The sequence below is a fragment of the Acomys minous genome, assembly GCF_964271855.1.
Source record: "Acomys minous genome assembly, chromosome: 20".
Classification (NCBI taxonomy): Eukaryota; Metazoa; Chordata; class Mammalia; order Rodentia; family Muridae; genus Acomys; species Acomys minous.
The window spans coordinates 20,015,357-20,033,115 of NC_140502.1; the positions used below are offsets into that span (position 1 = coordinate 20,015,357).

Here is a 17,759-nt window from a genome sequence, read left to right on the forward strand (position 1 = left end):
TCATCCTAGGGCTCGGGGTAGTGCTGCAGGAGGGCTGCAGCTCTTCCAGGCTAGCCTGGGTTAACTTAGACACATACTTATCTATGACCATCAGACAAACAAAACCACCAGGCATGGTGGTGCACCCCTTTAATCCCAGCACTCCGGAGGCAGAGGCAGGCGGATTGCTGTGAGTTCGAGGCCAGACTGGTCTACAAAGGGAGTCCAGGACAGCCAAGGCTACATACAGAAACTCTTGTCTTGAAAAACAAAAAACAAAAAAAGGGGGGGCTGAAACAAACAAAAAAAGGGGGGCTGGAGAGATGGCTCAGAGGTTAAGAGCACTGACTGCTATTCCAGAGGTCTTGAGTTCAATTCCCAGCAACCACATGGTGGCTCACAACCATCTATAATGTGATCTAATGTGCACTGTATGCATAATAAATAAATAAATCTTTAAAAAAAAACAACAAAAAACCAACAACAACAACAAAAAACAAACAAAATCACTTCCAGGCTGGGCATGGGGACAGGGTTCAGAAGTTGGGAGCTTGCCTGTCATATATGAGGCTCAGCAGTGACATACATGACACTACTAACCGTGAGTACTAAAGCATAGGGACCATCCTGCCACGTCTCTACTGGACCTAGAGCTCTGCCTGTGTCTGGCTCACCACCGCACCCCCAACCCTACTAGTGAATGTCCCTGACCCCCACGACCTCCTCATAGCCCCCCTTACCTTTAATACTCCCACCTTTCATTGTTTATAGCCTTGCTCCCTCTTCTGGGTAGAGAGCCCTGCAAGGCCAGGGCCAGGACTATCTGGGTCACTGCCCCAGTCCCCAGAAATGACCAGCACTGAACGGGATATAGAGCTGGAACTCAACAGTCACTGAGCAGCTAATGTGTCACCTCAGAGCTGTGCCTCAGGCCACACAAGTCTCAGCTCCTCGGTCCTGTCCTGAGCCGGCATTTGGCTCACACCCAGCTCCAAAGCCATCCATCCCTACCACCACCCCACACCGGGATTTCTGGTGTCCGCCCTGAGAGAAGTCCAGGCCTAGCCGAACACTAAGGCTACTGAATGCTCACACCGATAAGATCCACCTCTGTCTTCTGAATCTCAGGAAGTAAATTTTTGTTGTTGTTGTTGTTTTAAGACAGGGTCTCTCTGTGTAGCCTTGGCTGTCCTGGACTCGCTTTGTAGACCAGGCTGGCCTCGAACTCACAGCGATCCGCCTGCCTCTGCCTCCCGAGTGCTGGGATTAAAGGCGTGCGCCACCGCCGCCACCGCCCGGCTGAGGATTCAGATGCTTAAGCGAGGCCCAGTGTCACTCTCTCTTCTTGCTGCCTGCCAGTCTGGATACAGAAATCTCAGCTACTTCTCCAGTGTCATGTCTGCCTGCCATGCTTAAGTCTCTAGATTATAAATAAGCCCCAATTGGGCTGGAGAGATGGCTCAGAGGTGAAGAGCACTGACTGCTCTTCCAGAGGTCCTGAGTTCAATTCCCACCAACCACATGGTGGCTCACAACCATCTATAGTGAGATCTGGCGCCCTCTTCTGGCCTGCAGGCGTACATGCAGGCACACCACTGTATACATAATAATAAATAAACACATCTTTCAAACAGATCTGGATGTAGAACTCCCAGCTCCTCCTCCAGCACCACGTCTGCCTGCGCGCCGCCATGCTTCCCGCCAGGATGGGAATGGGCCAAACCTCTCAAACTGTAAGCCAGCCCAAGAGAAATGTTTTCCTTTGTAAACATTCCCGAGGCCGCGGCGTCTCTTCACAGCAATAAGAACCTTAACTAAGACAGAAGGGAAGCCGGGGCCAGTGTGCATGCTAAGCAAATGCTTTACCACTGTGCCACACCACCAGCCCTTGAGGCTGTGTGTTTATTGAGGTCGCTTTGAGAACGTCTTTTATGTTGCCTAGTACAGTGTTCTGAATGACAAAGGCTCCCCTAGACTCAGATGTTTGAATGCTTGGTCCCCGGTTAGTGGAGCCATTTGGGAATAAGTGTGGCCTTGTTGGAGGAGGTGTGTCAGTGGACGTGGACTTTGAGATTTCTTTTTCTTTTTTTTTCTTTTCTTTTCTTTTTTTTTTTTTTTAAAGACAGTGTCTTGGCTGTCCTAGACTCGCTTTGTAGGCCAGGCTGGCCTCGAACTCACAGTGATCCGCCTACCTCTGCCTCCCGAGTGCTGGGATTAAAGGCGTGAGCCACCATGCCCAGCAACTTTTGAGATTTCAAAAGCTCATGCCTTTCTTTCTTTTTCTTTCTTTCTTTCTTTCTTTCTTTCTTTCTTTCGGTCTTTCAGGTCAGGGTTTCTCTCTGTCACCTGGGCTGTAGGGTGGACTCACTTTGTAGACCAGGCTGGCCTCGAACTCACAGCAATCCACCTGCCTCTGCCTCCCCAAGTCCTGGGATTAAAGGCTTGCGCCACCATGTCCAGCAAAGAGTTGTTTATTTATCTATTATGTTTATGTATGTATGTATGTATATAGTATCCTTCTGCCTGCAGGCCAGAAGAGGGCGCCAGATCTCATTATAGATAGTTGTGAGCCACCATGTGGTTGCTGGGAATTGAACTCAGGACCTCTGGAAGAGCAGTCAGTGCTCTTAACCTCTGAGCCATCTCCCCAGCACCCCCATCTCCTTGCTCATGCCATTCTTAGTCTCCCCTCCATTCCGCTCTCCCTTGTGCTTGGAGAGAAGAATGTGAGCTCTCAGCGGCTGATCCGAGCCCCTGCCTGCCTGCTTGCCGCCATTCTCCCTGCTATGACGGCCACGGACTCACCCTCTGAAACCCTAAGCCCCAATAAACCCTGACTTCTGAAGTTCCCTCAGCCATGGTGTTTTGTCACAGCAATAGGATAACAACCAAGATACTCAGATAGGCCTTGGACTTGATATGTTCCTGAGGATGACCTTGAACTCCCAATCTTCCTGCTCTCAGCTCCCAGGTACCGGCATTATAGGTCTGGACCAATAGTACTCATTTTATATAGAGTTGGGGAATCAAACCCAGGGCCTCGTCCACGCTAGACAAGCTCTCTCCCAACTGAGCTACATCTTCTGTCCATCTTGTTTGCTGATTGTTTGTTTATCCTTGTTCTGTGTTTTGACACAGGGTGTCACCCTCACCCAGGCTGGCCTTAAACTCACTATATGGTTTTTTGCTTTTTTTTTTTTTTTTGGTTTTCCAAGACAAGGTTTTTCTGTGTAGCCTTGGCTGTCCTGGAACTCACTCTGTAGACCAGGCTGGCCTCAAACTCACAGGGATCCATCTGCCTCTGCCTGCCAAGTGCTGGAATTAAAGGCGTGCGCCACCATTGCCTGCCTCTCCCCCTACCCCCTTTAAAACAAGGCGTCTAGTGATTTGAATGCACATGTCTCAGAACTTACGGCTGTCTAATAACAGTTATTATTACTCTTTCTCATGACTATGCCACTAACCATGACGACTAACTGGAACGCTCCCTGGGTAGTTTGTTTTGCCTGCATGTACACTTGCCCGCCAGAAGAGGGCATCAGATCACATTACAGATGGGTGTGAGCCACCCTGTGGTTGCTGGGAATTGAACTCAGGACCTCTGGAAGAGCAGTCACAGTGCTCTTAACTTTTGAGCCATCTCACCAACCCTCCCTGGGCAGTTTGTAAGCATCAACTCATCCAGCTTTTTCCATCCCCACAAAGGAACAAATGGGTACGGCATCCATCATATACAAATGAGGAAAACTGAGGTGGAAAGTCACGTGGATTCACGCAGTGAGGGGTGGTAACACAATGTCGCAACTTCAGTTCCAAGGTCCAAGATCATGGGGACATCGGAAAGGGATCCACTTAGGGGATCAGCAAAGGGAAGTATACACGTTTCTAACCTCCAATCCCATTCCCTACAAGCAGGCGGGCAGGGACTGTGGAGGGCAGCTCACCTGTGCTCCTGGAGACCGTCAGTGAGAGCGAAGAGAGGTCACTGGAACCTGTGAGAGAGAGATCTGATCACCATAATGTGGGGCAGGGCAGGTAGAGGACCAGAGGCCGCCTGACTGTCCTTTGAATAAGGTCCCTCCTCCTTAACGGAGTTCAGTTGAGGTTAGGTTTCTCTTTTGTAACTCTTGACCAAGTTCTGCCTTTTCGTTTCTGCCACTGACCTGGCCACTCACCACTCACCACGCGCTACTTTCCCCCATGCACGTAGGACTTGGAGGACTCCTGATACCTCAGGAAAACCCCATCTCCTTTCTACCTTCTGGGCCAGGTCCAAGCCCTAATACCTTGTCACTAGAGAACCCTCCTCCCCAGACGCTTGCCGACCTTTTCAATCCCAGAGTCTGGCCCCGCCCCCTTCCTTAGTTAAACCCCGCCCACTCCCTGAGCCACACATACACACACCCCGCTCTGGGAGCCTGACCCCGCCTTTATTTTTAATCAAGCGCCTCCCCCTCGAAGTCAGGCCCCGCCCCTCCCCTAATCGGGCAGCTGGGCTCCACCTCTTTTATTTGCCTTTAAGGCCTTGCGGAGGGGCGGGGGCATAGTCCGGAGAGTAGTTTAGAGCCACTCCCTTGAATTCCTTACTCCTTAGGGCAGCCTCACTCTCTCCAGAAGCCAGAAGAAGCTGCCTCTCCGAGTTTGCCCCGCCCCTATGCCTGTCAGGCCCCGCCCCGCCCCTCCTTCGCTCAGCGCCGGGCCCCGCCCCCTTCTCTGCCTCAGGGTCAGGCCCCGCCCCCTTCTCACTCCTTAGCGGGACGCCTAGCCCGTACCTCCGGCAGGGAGACCCTTCACCGTCCCGTCCCCCGCCTCCTCCCCTCTCACGCAGCGTCCCCGCTACCCTCGTACCGTCCGCACCGAAGCACGCGCGGGTCCTGCAGGAACCCGCAGGTGACTCCGAGCGGCCCCGAACAACCCCCGGCCCGAGCCCCGCCCGAGACGTTCCACTCCGCTTACCCAAGGCCCCCAGCTCGGGCGCGGACGGTCTAGCAGCGCGGCGACTCGGCATGGCCCGGCCGGCCCCGTAGGGACCGACAGCCCGAAGGCCAGCTCAGGGCGAAGCGCGCACGAGGGCGAGCCGGGCGGCCGGACGGGCCCGGGCGGCTGGAGCGATCACCGGCCCCGGCGAGCGGCGCAAGGCTACGGCCGAAGGCCGGGCTGGACGCAAGGCGCCCGGGGCTGCGGGGGGCGCCGGGCCGGGCGGGCGGCGGGCGGGGGCGGGGCGGCGGAATTCCCCGGCGCCGCCGGCCCGCGCGCCCATTGGCTCGCGCCCCTCCGTGACGTCACGCCAAAGGGAATGGGAAAACCCCCGCTGGTCACGTGACTGCGGGGGCGGGGCCGGCCGGGAAAGAGAAGGTTTGGCACTGCGCAGGGACCCGGTGCGCGTCGCTGCCCATTGCGCTGGCCGCCTGCCGGGGTCCGCTTGGCGCCCTGCACACAGAACGAGCGGAGGAACGGGCACCCCTTGCTCCCCCCACTAGGACTTGAATCTGCTGTGTTTCAGGCTGGAAAGGGATCTCAGGAGCAGAAACTTAGCCCCCACTGGTGATAATATTTTTTTAACATATATTTGACGTAGGATCTCATGTAGCCCAGACTGACGACCTTCAGCCTCCGCCTCCCGAGTGCCGGGACGACGACAGGCATGCACCGCCCCCTGGTTTCTGCAGTACTGAGAACTGAACCCAGGTTTTCATGCATGTTAGGCAAGCACCGAGCTACAGCCCCAAGCTGACACCTTCTGTAAAAATCTGTATGTTCCATTTCACTTCTCTCGGTGCGTGTGTCATCAGCGATGGTGCAAAATACGCATAACTGAGCACCTGCTGTATGCTGCACACATACAGGAGACAGCAGGACTGTGATGAAAGCTAGGACACAGCATTCCTGAAACCAGGCCCCCACTTCTTGCTCCCAAGGAGTCAGAAAACTGCAGAGGTGAATGGAGGTGGCACTGGTAACTGCTGCTACACGGCAAAGCAATGAGCATCATTGAACCCATGACGCTGAACCCATGACAATCCTCCTGCATCAGTCTTCCGAATGCTAGGATCACAGGCACCTGCCATCATGCCCAGCTAAGAGCAAACTTTCTTGCAATGAACACAATGGACACATCAGGCTCTGGCTTTAAGAACCACATGCTTCTAATCCTCACCTTCGCCATCGCACATAAACAGCCGGGGACCATAAATAATTAGGAGGGTGGCTGTTCTAACAAAGCATAATTTGATGAATATGGACATGGGGAATAAATATCACCTAACTTTCCTATTAAACAACATATTCTTATTCTTTTCGCACCAGACGGATAATGTGACTGTAGTAGATAAGTTTAGGAGTGGGCATCTCCTAAACTTTGATGTTAACCAAGGAAAACACCAATCAGTGTTTTCCTTTAGATTTTGCCAACTGTAGGGCTGAGGATGTTGCTTGTGATAGAATGCTTGTCTAACATGTATGAGGTTGGATCCTCAGCAGCACACACACATTGTAGCCACCACCATATGCTTGTACTGGAGAGGTAGAGGCAGGAGATCACTGACAAGTAATGAGTCCCACTACACAGCAGTGTAGTCTCAATACAAACAAAACGAGGGGAAGGAGGGAAAAAAAAGAGGACTGGGGGCGTGGCTCAGTGGTAGAGCCCCTGCCTAGAATCCCCCAGTGAGGGGCTGGGGGCGTGGCTCAGTGGTAGAGCCCCTGCCTAGAATCCCCCAGTGAGTGGCTGGGGGCGTGGCTCAGTGGTAGAGCCCCTGCCTAGAATCCCCCAGTGAGGGGCTGGGGGCGTGGCTCAGTGGTAGAGCCCCTGCCTAGAATCCCCCAATGAGTGGCTGGGGGCGTGGCTCAGTGGTAGAGCCCCTGCCTAGGATCCCCCAGTGAGGGACTAGGTGCATGACTCCTAGCATGCAAGAAAACCTGGGTTGGTTGTCCAGCATCAGAAAAGCAAGTGGCAACCTGGGCATGGTGGTTCACACCAGTCCTGGATCTGAGACAGGAGGACTGTGAATTCAGGAGCAAATCTGAGAGCCAGACATGATGGCTGACACCAGTAACTTCAACACTGGAAAGGCTGAGGCAGGAGAATGCCATGAGTGCTAGGCTAGTTTGGACTACTTATAGCAAGACCCTGCCTCAAAAGAGAAGCAATCTCATGAGAGACCTTGTACTTTGAAGGTCCAAAATCAGATTTCCTGTGTTCAAGTCCTAGATTTACAGGAACCAGGCAACTAACTGACTTCACCACTCTGGACTTGAATTTCCCCTAACCGGGACCCCAAAACAGGAGAGCCGTGAGAACTCAGTTAGGAGGTGATATAGCCAACTCTTGCCATAGTTGCCCTATGCCCCTGCAACCGTTCAGACTACTAAATACTGGTCAGGTGACATAGACCAGGCTAGCCTCTGCCTCATGAGTGCTGTGATTAAAGGTATGTTCCCCCATGCCCGGCTGAAAAATTTCTGAGTTTCTCATCGGGAGGCACAGATAAACAACATCACAAACTTCAAAGGGATGTTGTGAATTTATGTATGTGACCTCATAGTGTGGCAGTGCTGGACACTGTCCTCAAAATTAGGGACAATACAAAGTCCATGCCAGTGAGGATGACCCTGAACTCCATCTCCTAGTGCCAGGATTACAGGTGGGTGTCACCATGCCAAGTCTTTTTCTGTAGCCAGGCTAGCCCAAAACATCAAATCCTTTCAAGTACAAGGAGGACATATGGCCACTGTTCCCAATAGTGCCTAGGGTTCCTGACAGACTGTCAAGTCCACAGGGCTGCCGTGGGATGACTTTGGTCCCTACTGTGTGCAGAACTGTCCTGTATTTGTCTGCCCAGAGGAGGGATTTGGGAAGCATCTATTGACAGAACACTGTAGACTCATCCGCCAGGACCCCAATAAGGGCTCTGGATATGTCCAGAGGTCTGTGAAAGCAAATGGCAGCGAAGAAGCTATGACAAGGTGGCCCGTGAGGACACCACGTTTTCACAAATCTTGGTCTGGTGAAGGAACAGTCTCCATGTCCTGATGTACCACTGGCCAGAGCCTCAGGACTTAGAGGTGAGAGGTGTCCCAGAAGAAAACGCCGAGCACATCCTGTGGGTACGTGGGTCCTGGGAAGGGAGACTGGGCCTAGAGGTGAGGCTGTGGCAGGACATGAGAGAAAGGCTGTGGGGACAAGCAGAAGCCCCCCCAGATCACCAGTTAGGAGTCTACTGAAGACAGTGGGGAGCCACAGCAGGTGGAGGAGCCCAGCGAGGAGAGTGGAGATGACACCTACCCCTACCCTAAGAGTAAGGGACCTCTCCTGCTTGACTCAGCAGGGTGAGCCTGAAGGAACCCTTGGACGGCCCTGTGTCCAGTGTCTCCTTGCAGCATGGACACCTCTACAGAGTAAGTGTGGGAAGGTACAAGGAGTAGCCCAAGGCTGTCACTCGTCTAGTGGGTAAGCAGACCCTGCTCCTGTACTGACAGGTCAGCTGGGTCCTGGAGGCCAAGGCTGCAGTGGCCCAGGTCAGCGTGCACAGGCCATTCCTGTTCTTGCACTGAGGAGTGTTGGGCAGGACCTGTCCCTCTTGGGGGTGTCCAGCGGTTGGTAGTATCTAGTGTTCTAGGTCTTGTCTGGCGGCATGCAGCTCAACACAGGGACACTGGGTGCTTCTAGCCAGCAACCTCATGAGAGTCTTAAGATGAAAGTGTTTTGGGAGTCCCCTCACGGGCAGTACCAGGTGTTTGGGTATGTGTGCCATGGTGTGTGTGCAGAGGTCAGACAACACTAGTTACTTCCCTCCTGCCCTTGTGTGTGCTCGATCCATCAGGTTGTGTGGCCTTGAGGCACAACAGCAGTGCGAACCAGGTTGTCACGGTTGCACAGCAGATGCCTCCACGGAGACGCCACCATCTCTGAGACAGGAAGGTAGCTCCGAGTACAGGCGTGCTCTGCCACTGGTCTATGCAGCACAGGGTTAACCCAAAGCACTGCTCGTGCTAGGTAAGCAGCGTTAAATGCTGGGCGACAACCCCAGCCCCCATTCCCTGTCACCCAGCGCCTCCAGGTCTCCCACAGACTGAGCCAGCTGCGCGCTCTAGGCAAGGAAGGCAGAGGAGGTGCCGTGGTTGAGCTTAAGTTAAACACCCATATGAATTTATTAAATCCAGACTGTGTTAAAGGGTGGTGGTCTGGGAGCAGGTGGTCAGGGGATGAGGGACAAGATGATGATGGAGGACCGCAGGCATCCCACAGAGGAGCCCGGCCCCTTCCCCGCCTGGCCCACCCTCGGCGCCATATCGGCTTCACCATGATTCCCGATGGTGCTGGGCTGGCAGGGCGAGATGTCTGCAAACACACAGGAACAGACGGATAGACATGACGACGGACGCTGCCTCCACACACACACAGCCAGCCCCGGCCTGCCTGGCCCCACCTCACACACTGGGCCCTGGCCCTAAGGGGCCTCCTGCCGCCCCGGCCCGCTCTGTCCAGGAAGAGGGCGACAGGGAGAGGAGGTGGAGGGCCGGGGAGGCGGACGGTGGTCACCAGGAGCAGAGAAGGAGGACCCAAGTGGCTAATCCTTTTTCTTGTCCTCTGCTGGCTTTGGAGGGGCTTCCTGGGGTTGGCTGGCAGTGCAGGCCCCAGGAGTGGCATTTGGGACTGTAGAGGTGTCCTCTCCAGTGACAGGCGTGCTGGGTGCAGGCGTGAGAGCCCCTGCTGTGGTCGATGCCTGGGCCCTGGAAGCCTCTGCCGAGACGTCCTCTCCACTCATGCCGAACTCGTTGACCCGGGTGGGGTCGACGCGGTAGATCCACCGTTGGTAGAGGTAGATGAAGAAAACCACATCTGGGGAAAGGCGCTGTGTGAGGGAGACGGCCCGGCCACTGCCTCCCTCCCCCCGTGCCCCCGTCTCCCCTGGGCCTCACCGTCCCGCAGGCATCCAATCCGATACATGACAGGCATCTTGATGACAAAGGCGAACAAGTCATCAATGAAGGTGTTGAGGGCCTTGTAGGTGAGCATCCGCCATGGCAAGTGGGCCACAGACTTGAGCTTGTAGTTGATGAAGAGCTGGGGTGTCATGGTGATGAAGCCTGCGGGAGGGCAACGGACATATGACCGGCCGCCCGGCTCACTGTTCCTCGGGCACAGCCCACCCTCCGCCTCTGCATTCTCTTTCCTAGTTTTGTTTTGTTTTGTTAAGCTATAGCCCAGGATGGGCCTGACCTCAGAGATCCTACCTCAGCTTCCCAATCTCAAGAGTTCCCAGACCTTTGTGCTGTCCCTCGGGGTCACCTCTGGGGACTGTCTCGGCATCCGTTCCTTGGAGTGGCTCCTAAACCCATCTAAGTGCCCCTTTATTACTTGCTAGTCACTGTGAGTGCCTGGCTTCTCTTTGCACTTTGGGGTGCCCGTGACGCAGGAATTCCTCTCTGCAGACCCAAGGCCTTCTGAGGGCTCCCTATCCCGTGCCTCCCACACTGGCTGGGCTGCTCCGCCTCCACTACTGGCCGGTGAGCCCCAGGACAGGGCCTGGCTGCCATGCTCACAGAAGCACGAGAGCGTGGACCTGAGCGGCTCTGTTGGCTTGGGCCCTGCAGGCAGGGGGGGAGGAGGAGGCGGGCTTGCTCACCGAAGGTCAGCAGGAAGCCGTACAGCATGCTGAGCACCCACGAGTACCAGCCCTTGTGCTCCAGGTACAGGAGGCTGTAGACGGCATAGCAGCCCAGCAGCGGGAAGAGGATCCATGACAGGTACCGGAACGCCATCTGGGTGCGGGAGGTCACAGAACACGCTGGGGCCAGCTCTACAGGCCTGGCTCAGTGGCCCTGCTCCTCGTCCCTATGCACCCACACCTGGTCCAGCAGGCTGGGCCAGGGGAATTTCCAGGTGGCTCTGGGAACTCTGGACTAGGCCAGGAAGTAGATGTGGCAGGCGGGGAACACGGTGTGATGTGGGCCTGGCAGTGATGTCAGCAGAACCAAGGGCCCAGCCTGTTTCTCGAGTGTGGGTGCTTGGAGACCACCCCAGGGCCATCGGGTCACTCACATCATCATACACTTTGGTTGAAGACTCAATGTACGTGGACTTGTCTTTGAAGGTTGGGCAGGGGAAGATGCCTGCCACCCTGTGCTCCCGGTCCAGCTGTAACCGGGAAGGAGGTCAAGGTCAGCTGGGCCCTGGCTTTTGCCACTCCCTAGCCAGAACCGGCCCTTGCCCTTCCTCACTCTTCCCGGTTCCCCTGCCCTAAAGTGACCCAAAAAATCCCCTGCTGTGAAAATCCCCTAGGTCCTGGGAGCCAGGCAGGCGTCGGGAAACCCCCAGAGAGCACGGCAGGGCCTGGCGGGCTGGCGACCCCTCCCCACCCCGCAGGTCCCACAACACCATGGCACCCGACTCACCCGGACATCCATGACCTTGGTAATCTTCCAGAGGTCGATGAGGACCCCAATGAAGACGCTGACCTGCACCACGAAGTTGGTCTCGTTGTCCAGGATGTAAAGGAGAACCACAAAGGACTGGAAAACGCCAAAGAAGACGGAGCGCACCGACAGCCCCTCCAGGGACTGACGGCTGTTCCAGAACTGAATGTCTGCAGAGGACGTGGGCACAGGCAGTCAGCAGCCTCCCCTGGGCTGCACTCTGGCCCAACAAAAGCAGAACGCACATGGGACCTTTTCCACGGTCACATGGGACAGGAACACCAGGTCCCTGGGTTGGTCCTTTAAGTGCTAGTGCGGGCAGTCAGGTGCTAAGGGCAACGGATTAGCTGTGACCCTGGGGCCGCACGGCAGAACCTGGGCAGACACTGGGTCAGTCTCACACAATGGCACCCTAACTCCCCTGGTCAGGGAGAGCCAAGATGTGTGCTTGGGACCTTTTCTTCTGGTCTCCCACTCAAACTGTGAGCTACCCTTGGGGCACAGACAGCCTGGTTTCTGGCCTCCCTGGGTCCTGGCTTAGAGCGGTCAGGATGGAGCACAAGCACACGGGGCCCCTGGCACTGCGACCCAGGAGCATGGACCCTGGCCCACACACCCAAACCTGGGGCTTAGCACACCCCACTCACAAGGTCATCCATCCCCCAAAACGGTGGGGGAGGGTCTGGAGACAGGACTCTGGAGGCCAAGTGGACAGAATCCCTTCTTGGATCAGGGGGCACCTGGCACAGGGGGCAAAGCTGGGCTCATGCCTGCTGTTGCGCACGTGCGTACTAATCTCTGGCTATGCTGCGGTTTTGTTGTTTGTGTTTGTTCTGTGGTGCTGTGTCCGTCCCCAGCTGTCTCACACAAGCTCGGCCAGCTCTCCGTGGCAGGCGTGCCAGGAGGCCACACTGGAGAACTGCTCAAGTTCGCCCACTATATTCCACCGTGCAGTGTCACCGTGATAGAGGTGCCCAGTACTCCTGCCAATTCTAGGGGCTTCAGGGCACCTCCCAAACCCCCACACTATGGGCCACAGGCCTAGAAGCGGGCAGCAGTTAGAGTGACTGCTGTACAGAGCTGTGCAGCTGCAGGCCAGCAGCCTCTGCCTCCTCACCTGGAGTTGAACACAGTGATAGACTGTTTCAGAACTGGGGAGCTGCATGCTGGGCTGATGGGCGGGGTGCTGGGAGCAGCCCCGGGGCTTCCCTTTCTCTGGGCTATGGAGATCCCCACCCTGCTTCCTGGTGGTGTCACCCTGGCCTTGGCCCAGGCAGCAGGCCCAGCCCCTCCTTCAGCTCTGTGCCTGGGGGGGCCCTGTCGCTGCCCAGCCCATGAGGCCTCTCGAGTGCAGTGAGACCCCAGGCAGGGAGGAAGCAGGGAGGAAGTAGATGCTTTCCGCTGCAGGTTGCCTCAATGTCCCGGGTCCCCATGCCTACCGTTTTTGAAAGCCAGGAACTCAAAGACACTGTGGACGATGGAGACGATGATGGTGAGTGCCAGCAGGTATGGGCTGGTCTCCAGCAGGGCGACCTGGGGACAGGAGCCTGTGAGCACTGCCTGTCCCGCTGTGGCGCCTCACTTCCAAGAGCCACTCCCCACATGCCCCTTGGAATCCCAGGTAGGACCTGCTCGAGGACCACCAGGGACAGCGGTAAGGCAGGTGGGGGGTGAGCTAACACAGGAGACAGGGAACAGGGAAGGAATGGAGCGCAACTGTGACCCAACCCAGACAAGTCTGCCTGGCTTCAGAGCGCACAGACGACAAGCCAGGAAGGCACTTAAAGACATGGCGACAAAGTAGAGGACTCAAGTCAGGGAGCCAGGGAAGGTCCCGACAACAGGCACAAATCTGGGGCCCAGGTTCCCAGGGTTAGATGGGGCTGGGGACTCATTTCCTGCCCACTGCTCGGAACGGGGAGCTAGGCAGTTGTGAAACCAGGTCTGGGGGAGCATTGGGTGGGATTCCCCACTTCCCCTTGGCCCGTGGCCAAGCCGCACACCTTCACTGAATCCTGCTCCTCGTCCGACTGCTCATAGAGCTCGTCACCTAAGAAGTTCCAGGGTGACTTGGTGCTCTGTGCAGCATAGAGTTGCCAGCGCCATAGTGACAACGGGCAGAAAGAGACTCGCAGCGGGAGGCTGGCCAGGCTCTCGTTAATGGGGTAGTAATCCTTCTGCAGGTTCCAGTAGTCGTTGAAGTAGATGATAGGGTAGTAGTCGCCACTCACAGCGTCAAACTTCACATCTGTGGGCACACGGGCGGCCACCGCTTAGCATCTCTGGGCTGTGGTGTGAGGAGCACAGGGTCCCTGGACCTCAACAGGAACCATGCAGGGGCAAAGGGGCCTGGCCCTGAATGAAGGCCCCTGAGGCTTACAGGGTGGCCATGTCCCCCCAGCTCTATAGAGAACAGTGAGGAACTAGCTGTGAGCTGACACCCAGGGACAGAGGCAAGAGAGGCTAGGAGATGTGTGACTGGCAGGGTCTCTCAAACACAGGCCTGGGGAAGACAAGGCCGCGGGCCTTGAGCTTTGGGCTGGCTTACACTGGTCCAGTGGGGGTGGCACGCTGCCCTTCACCCATGGTGTGTGGTCATCCACGATGTTGATGGTGATGTTGGGGTGCCAGTGCGAGATCACTTCCACAGGGCCATAGTCCTCGGCCCTCTGTGGGGAGATGAAAAATAAGCGGCAGGCCTCAGGCAGGCAGCGGCCCTATACAGAGCCCTGCTCATGCCCTCCCGTGACAACTGGGGCAGAACAGCAGCCGCCCCAGCCACGGCTGGTGCCCTCACCTGCTAAGCCTGACACCTTCCACCTCCTCACCTGAAAGCAGGGAAGAGGCTCGTGGAGGCAGAGGCAGGCTGATCGCAGGCAGGACAAACCCAGCCCAGAGAAAGCACCTTGGTATCCCCTCATAGGGTGGCCCTAATTCACTCTGAGACCATGGCTCCTGCCCAAAACCACAGAGAAGGTAAGCTCATGTGCCGCCAGAGACACGCCCCAGGTTGCGCCAAGCTAGCGTCTCCAGCGCATGCTCTGTGCCAGCTGCATGGTGTCGGTCCAGCCTCTCCGTCCCTTCTGACCCAGGCTGCCTGGACTGTGATTTTCCTGCTGCAGTGGCTGCTTCCCTCATCTCCCCCAGGGAATGGCACAGAGGTGGCAGCCACCTGGCCTGAGCAAAGCTTGTGTGCACCCAGGAGGCGCTGTGAGCTCCACCAGCCCTGTTCTGCTCACCTTGATCATTTCCGGGTCGGCCTCCGTCTCGCCCGTCAGAAGGTTCTTGGTTTTCTGAAATCGCCGGCGCTTGTACTTGTTGATCACTATAGGCAGAGGGTGGGGGAGGCCTGTGCATACTTCCAGGCCTGAACGCCAGGGTGCTGTCCCACGGCACCCATGTCCTGACCTTTGCTCGTGATGACATCACTCGGGAAGCCTCAACCACCCCTAAATTCCAGGGACACATCACCCCACCTTTACAGAGAAGTACCACTTATAGAGTAACACAGGCCAAAAGCGACCTCCATCTGCCTGACCCCACATCAGGCCACTGTTCCCTTCCTCAAGACCTCTTTCCTGTGCGGCTGGGGCCACTTTGTTGTTCTGAAACAAACAACGCCTCACTATGTAGCCTAGGCTGGCCCCAAGCTTGAGGCAACCCCCTTGCCTTAGCTAGGACTATAGGCGTGAGTCACTTCAGTGGCTCTAACCGCTCCACGGAGGCCAGCGCAGCCCCTCTCCTGGACAGTTTAATTCCGTCACTACACAGGCCCACCCGCCTGCTGGTTCACCCAGGTGCTCAGCAACAGTGCACTGAGTACACGGCCACATATGGGGAGTCAGAGTCAGAGGACAGTTCCAGAGAAGGTCTGGGCAGCAACGTGAGAAGCCAACATGAGAACCCTGACGCTGTGAATCCCCAGCCACAAGTGAACTCACTTCCCCTTGCTAAGGTCAGGCTGGGCAGGGTTCCCACTACCTTGCCGGAGACAAGAGCAAAAGGCCGACCACGCCCTCCCAAGTTGGATGCCACTAGCTCTTACTCACGGAGAGAAGGAAAACTGCCTGCCCTGCTGGACCTAGAGGTGCAAACCAGTAGTCCCAGGTAGTTCATGGCTGAGGCAAAGGATCAGAGTAAATTCAAGGCCAGGCCGAGCAGTCTAGTGAAACCCTCTTAAAGTAAAAACAGCAGGTGGAGAGATGGCTTATGGGTGAAAGCACTGGGTGTAAAAACACTTAAATACACAAAATAAAATAATCTAGCAAAATAAAAGTACCTGGGTGTAGTGGCACATGCCTTAGAGGCAGAGGCAGGAAGATCTCTGAGTTCGAGGCAGCCTGGTAAGTTACAGGACAGCCAGGAAAACAGAGATCTTTTTTCAAAAAACAGCAAAAAAAAAAAAAAAACCTTTTAAAAAAGGATTTATTTATTCATTATGTATACAATGCTCTGTCTGCATGTACACCTGCACGACATTATAGATGGCTGTGAGCCACCATGTGGTTGCTGAGAATTGAACTCAGGACCTCTGGAAGAACAGACAGTGTTCTTAACCTCTGAGCCATTTCTCTAGCCCTACCCCAAAATGTTAAACAATGATAAAATGGGTTTAGGATTGTCAGTGGTAGAGCCGCTGCCTAGACTCCCCGAGTGAGGGGCTGGGGGTGTGGATGAAGGTGCAGCACTTGCCTAGTGTGTGAGCAGCCCTGGTTTCCAGCCTCAAGAGGCATACAGACACAAGACGGCCTGTGCTGCCGAGCTGCCCCACTCCATCCCTACTAGGAACAGGGGCCAACGCAAGGGCTCTGGGCTGAGATCCTAGCTCTTGTCTCCTACAAGTTAGGGATGCTGGGGAGTTAATGGCACTTCCCTGGAGCTCAGAGACTACCATGGCCCACGGCCTACTGCTCTTATAGCACCAACATCACCCCCCATGTTTCTACGAGCTATTGGAAACTAGGCCCCATGTCCAGCTGCAGTAGCAAGCGCCTCAAGTTGGGTAGCTCAGAGAACAAACTCCAGGGACATGCTCCAGAGAGAGAGGGGAGGCCGTCAGCCTTCAGGAGCACAAGAGGCAGGCACAGCCAATGAAAGCAGGATGAGGATGGGGACACGGACATTGTGCGTACACACACACACACACACACACACACACACACACACACACGGCACACAGACAATATAGCACACATACAAAGACACATGGCAATCACACACACAAACACACACACGGCACGCGCACACATACAGGCATACACACTGTCAGATACACACACACACACACACACACACACACACACACACACACACACACACACTGGCTTACAACTATTCACAGCTCCAGCTCAGAGGATCTGATGCTCTCTGACCCCGCAGGCACCAGGCATATACATGGCATGGTGCACACACACACCGACAGACACAGATGCACATACCCGCAGATACACACACACACTGATAAGACACATACACACTGGCAGATACACACACACACACACACACACACACACACACACACTGGCTTACAGCTAACTATTCACAGCTCCAGCTCAGAGGATCTGATGCCCTCTGACTTGCAGGCACCAGGCATGTACATGGGGCACACACGTGCACACAGGCCTAACAGTTACACACATAAAAAACGTTAAATCTAAAAAGAGAAAGATTCTAATAGGAAGTGTCCCTTGTCCCACAGGAGCAGAGAAGCCCTGCCCTGGAAGCCAAGCTTTTAGAGCAGCTCCATCTACATGGGGTCACAGGGGCTGGTACAACTGGGCACAACACATAATTCACTCTGACACTTGCCCCCCAAAACAAGTAAAGTGCCATATTTGTTCTTTTCCACCAACTCTATGTTGAAATAATGTTGAATTTAGTGTTATTACATTGCTCTGCTGTTCTCCTGGTGTGGTCTGTGTGCTGGTGTGACGGGTGTGTAGGTGTGTGGGCACGTGGAGGCCCGAGAATGACACCACTTGCTTTTGGTATCAAGGCAGGGCCTCTTCCTTGAACTAGGGCTTGCCAGGCAGCCTTGGCAGCTGACACGGATGTGGGGACACAGACTCTAGCCCTGACACTGAGCCATGTCTCTGGCTGCTGACTTTGTGTTTGAGATGCGGCCCTGAGTGCGAGCACCACCCTCCCACCTCAGCCTCAGACGCTCTGGGATAAGGTCCGCGCTAGCAGACACGGCTCACGGCCTCTCTGGAAGTTACTATTATTTACCAGGTGGCTTATTTGCTTCCCTACTAGACCTTCTGCAGCAGGAAGCGACAGGCACCCATGCCGTGGACAGCGTTGCCCCAGACCTTAATCACTGGCCTTTGGTGACCGTCTGGTCTTCCTCTATTCTCTGACAC

At 55.5% G+C, this 17,759-nt stretch overlaps 2 protein-coding genes and 1 long non-coding RNA gene across 5 annotated transcripts in view; 1 reads left to right on the forward strand and 2 right to left on the reverse strand.

The window, feature by feature from the left end:
- The window catches only part of RELB (RELB proto-oncogene, NF-kB subunit), a 28,236-nt gene extending 23,033 nt beyond the window's left edge, over positions 1-5,203 (reverse strand). For all 3 annotated transcript variants that reach the window (XM_084771395.1, XM_084771394.1, XM_084771396.1), the window contains exons 1-2: positions 4,936-5,203; positions 3,924-3,971 (exon numbers count right to left, since the gene is read on the reverse strand). In XM_084771395.1, coding sequence (XP_084627521.1) covers positions 3,924-3,971; positions 4,936-4,987 — 100 coding nt within the window. In that variant the 5' untranslated portion in view covers positions 4,988-5,203. The remainder of the gene's footprint in view (positions 1-3,923; positions 3,972-4,935) is intronic.
- Positions 1-17,759, forward strand: part of LOC311591622 — a 306,130-nt gene that overhangs the window by 115,452 nt on the left and 172,919 nt on the right. The gene's annotated exons all lie outside the window — the stretch shown is intronic.
- The window catches only part of CLPTM1 (CLPTM1 regulator of GABA type A receptor forward trafficking), a 30,424-nt gene continuing 21,764 nt past the window's right edge, over positions 9,100-17,759 (reverse strand). The window contains exons 6-14 of the mRNA XM_084771417.1: positions 14,637-14,722; positions 13,946-14,066; positions 13,401-13,645; positions 12,837-12,930; positions 11,377-11,567; positions 11,024-11,119; positions 10,608-10,743; positions 9,901-10,068; positions 9,100-9,820 (exon numbers count right to left, since the gene is read on the reverse strand). Of these exons, the coding sequence (XP_084627543.1) occupies positions 9,549-9,820; positions 9,901-10,068; positions 10,608-10,743; positions 11,024-11,119; positions 11,377-11,567; positions 12,837-12,930; positions 13,401-13,645; positions 13,946-14,066; positions 14,637-14,722 (1,409 nt within the window). The 3' untranslated portion in view covers positions 9,100-9,548. The remainder of the gene's footprint in view (positions 9,821-9,900; positions 10,069-10,607; positions 10,744-11,023; positions 11,120-11,376; positions 11,568-12,836; positions 12,931-13,400; positions 13,646-13,945; positions 14,067-14,636; positions 14,723-17,759) is intronic.